The following is a 3680-nucleotide window of genomic DNA, read 5'->3' as shown; positions in this document are numbered from 1 at the left end:
AACCTAATGCATGCCTATCATAAGGCTATATATGTTCTTCAAAGACAATCTCAGCAATTCTATAAACTCTCGAAATATGCACAAAGAGATCAAATATGAGATCTTCGAAATTCCATGAAACTCTTGGAATATTCATTAAGATATCAAAGACATGTCAAATATGTCTTGCTTAAAGTCCTACGTTCAAGAAATATGCCGCTAAGGCCCTCGAATCACGTAGAATAAAGCGAAGGGAAGAATCAAGGGATAAACAGAATTGTACCCGCATTGTTTATCAATAAAATTATGTTTCTTCATATTTATATTGTGGTTAAGATTTATTTTTATATCACAAATAATTTGTTGCAAACTGCAACAAATTGGCACGCCCAGTGGGACCATTTCTGCCCTTCACCTCTTCCTCCTGCAAATCAAAAACTTCAAGTTTGAAGATTATCTCTTATGATGGTCGGGTACTTCAAGTTTCGTCTTCAAGTTTCATCAAGCCTACACCTCGACAAACCTTGAAGTAGGGGGCATTTGTAGACACTGAAATTTTAACAGATCAAGATAAATTCTAAATTCAAGACAACTCTTGAAATATTAGGAGTCTATTAGTGTTACTTGGTGGCTACACCACCCAAACCCTAATTCATGCCTATAAATAAGGCTATATATGTTCTTCAAAAACAATCTCAGCAATTCCATAAACTATCGAAATATGCACAAAGAGATCAAATATGAGATCTTCGAAATTTTATAAAACTCTTGGAATATTCATTAAGAGATAAAAGACATGTCAAATATGTCTTAATTAAAGTCCTACGTTCGAGAAATACACCCCTAATTCCCTCGAATCACGTAGAATAAAACGGAGGAAAGAATCAAGGGATGAAAAGAATTGTACCCATATTATTTATTAATAAAATTATGTTTCTTCATATTTATATTATGGTTACGATTTATTTTTGTATCACAAATAATTTGTTGCAAACAACCACAATGTCATCCAAGTAGACAACCACGAATTCGTCAATGTACTCTCGAAAGACTTGGTTCATCAGGGTGCAAAATGTAGCTAGGGCGTTAGTCAAGCCGAACGACATAACCAGGAAGTCGTACGACCCATATCTTGTCACACATGTCGTCTTGTGTTCATCACCCTCTGCAATCCGAACTTACCAATCACTTGTCTTCAAGTCTATCTTGGTGAACATCGTCGCACCACCAGTCTATCGAACAAGTCTTCCATTAGAGGAATAGGGTACTTGTTCTTTACTGTGATTTTGTTTAGAGCCCGACAATCCACATAGAGTCGCAGGCTGCCATCGTGTTTCTTTTGGAATAAAATAGGGGACCCATATGGGGACTTGGAGGGCATAATGATCCCTGTATCTAGCATTTCCGTCAATTGTCTCCAAAGGTCAATGAGTTTGGGTTGTAACATTCTGTAAGGCGCCTGGGCGGGTGGCTTCGCGCCTGACACCAACTCAATTTCATGGTCCACAGTGCGCCTAGGCGGGAGTAGCTTTGGCATGTTTTGTGGTATGACATCTTCAAACTCCAGTAGTAACTCCTTCACGGGTTTAGGAATGGGACCTGATGAGCGTTCTAAATCTTTAATGCAGAGGGTCGCCAGGAATGTAGGTTCATGTCTTTTGACCCCCTTCTTCAACTGCAAGGCCGAGATATTCTCAATGGCCATCTTCATGGGCATGCACGGGATAATGCAGGGATTGGACCCATTTGTTCCCATTATCAGTAGCATGTCTGCATACGGTACGAGTATGGTGTTGGTTTGTCTTAGGAATTCCAACCCAACTATCAACTCGAAGTCATCTATGATCACCACTCGTAGGTTGAATTTTCCTTCGTAAGGGCTAAACTTCACCGGTACCTCTTTGGCTATTCCAACCACTAGCTGAGGAGGTAAGTTGATAGCCTTGACGCGACCTCTACTTTTTCCCACAACTAGATCAAGGTGCTCTACCTGAGTCGAGGCTAAGTAGTTATGGGTAGCACCCATATATATCATCGCCCGAATGGGCTTGCCATTCACCTTCATATAGACAAACATTAAGGTCCTCTCTTGTTTAAGAGGAGTCCCCTCATCCGCCTTCTTTTTCCCTTTTTTCTTGATTGGACATGGGTCCTTCTTCTTACGGATACCAGTATTGGTTTTCGCTAATGCCTTAGAAATAGAGGCAACAATTGCATTGAAGGCACCGACTAGTTGAGTCTGGTCCGCATCATCTGAGTCGTCATCAATCCCATCATAAAAAGTTTGATAGGCGTTCATCTGTTCATGTGGGCATTCATTGTTCCAATGTGGACCACCGCAATGACGGCACCCTAAAGGAGGCTTTCTCCCCCGGTCATTGTTGTTTGATGCAGCACTATTGCTGCCTGAGGAGGGAGCCTTAAATTTGGTTGCACTCCGATCTCCCCCACTTCTGCTAGGGCCACCATTGCTAGGTTAGCCCCCTTTGAATCCCGCTCGGGCAGGCGGCTAAGGCCTATCCTTTCGAGCTTCCACTTGGTAGTCCCCAAGGCATTTAGCTGCTTGGATCGCCTTGGGTAGGATATCTACCCTTTGTCTTTGCAGTTCCATACGGGCATAAGGTTTCAACCCTTCCAGGAAGGTGAAGAGCTTGTCTTTGTCCCCCATGTCACGTATGTTTAGCATAAGCACAGAGAATTCCCGCACGTAGTCCCGCACTGATTTGGTCTGGCGGAGCTTCCGTAGCTTTCTCCTTGCGTTGTATTCAAAATTTTCGGGGAAGGACTGTAGGCATATGGCTGCCTTCAATTCTGCCCATGTCTCGAGAGCATTTTCACTGGCCCTAATAGCTTCGTACTTCACCCGCCACCAGAGTTTTGCATCACCCTGAAGATACATGGAAGCAGTTGCTACATTCTTAGCTTCTTCTAGGCTCCCAACATCATCGAAGTATTGTTCGATGTCAAAGATGAAGTTTTCCACTTCCTTGGCATTCCTAGCTCCATTGTATGGCTTTGGCTCAGGAGTTTTCGGTTTTTGTGTCGCGGAAGCGAGGTTCACAGCGCCCCCGATTTGGTTCCCACCTGCTTGAAGCAGGCCCTATAAAGTAGCATTGACAACATTGAGCTGGTTTATCAAGTTGTCAATAGTTTGTTGCATGCCAGTCACCTTGTCTGTCTCTTCTGCCCTGTAGGCTAAATCCTCAGCATGCTCCTATTGGAGTCCCTCGAATTTGCCAAAAATTTTGGCTGCCTCTGTGGCTGCCGTTTGCCGGTCTCCCTCGGAGCCACGACTGATGTTTTCTCTGTCAACTTTGGCCTGGAGAACCCTGCGGTCCAGGTCGTCCAACCTTTGCACTAGGTTGGCTCTTAGTTCAGGCACCGTATCCACGATGGGCAGTAATCCGTCAACCGTCTGTTCAAGGGTCGTAATACGGTCCCCATGATTCACCATGGTCAGAAATGGTGGTAATGACAATGCGTTCCCTCTTCCGATGTCGAGCCTAGGCTCTGATACCAATTGTTACACGACGCCTTCTTGAGATTCCTTGGAAGGGCGGCGTAAGGCTAAGAAACTGATGAGACTGTCAGTGCCATACAGGAAAACCAATATCAAGAGAAATTGAGAGAACAAAAATGAGAATTGAGAATGAAAGAAAGCTTGATTGCATTAATGAAAGCTATTACAGAAAGGCAACGCG

At 43.7% G+C, this 3680-nt stretch overlaps 1 protein-coding gene across 1 annotated transcript; it reads right to left on the bottom strand.

Moving 5' to 3' along the window:
• Positions 1-2488: 2488 nt before the first annotated feature.
• On the bottom strand, positions 2489-3433 carry LOC138881893 (uncharacterized). Its single transcript, XM_070162191.1, has 2 exons — positions 3233-3433; positions 2489-3079 (listed from the first exon to the last, which is right to left on the bottom strand). The coding sequence occupies exons 1-2, from the start codon at positions 3431-3433 to the stop codon at positions 2489-2491; spliced, it is 792 nt and encodes a 263-aa protein (XP_070018292.1).
• Between the last annotated feature and the right edge of the window lie 247 nt (positions 3434-3680).

This window comes from Nicotiana sylvestris, chromosome 11 (assembly GCF_000393655.2).
Source record: "Nicotiana sylvestris chromosome 11, ASM39365v2, whole genome shotgun sequence".
Taxonomy (NCBI): domain Eukaryota; kingdom Viridiplantae; phylum Streptophyta; class Magnoliopsida; order Solanales; family Solanaceae; genus Nicotiana; species Nicotiana sylvestris.
Note: the sequence above shows the minus strand (reverse complement) of the source record. Positions and strands in the feature narration are given on the sequence as shown.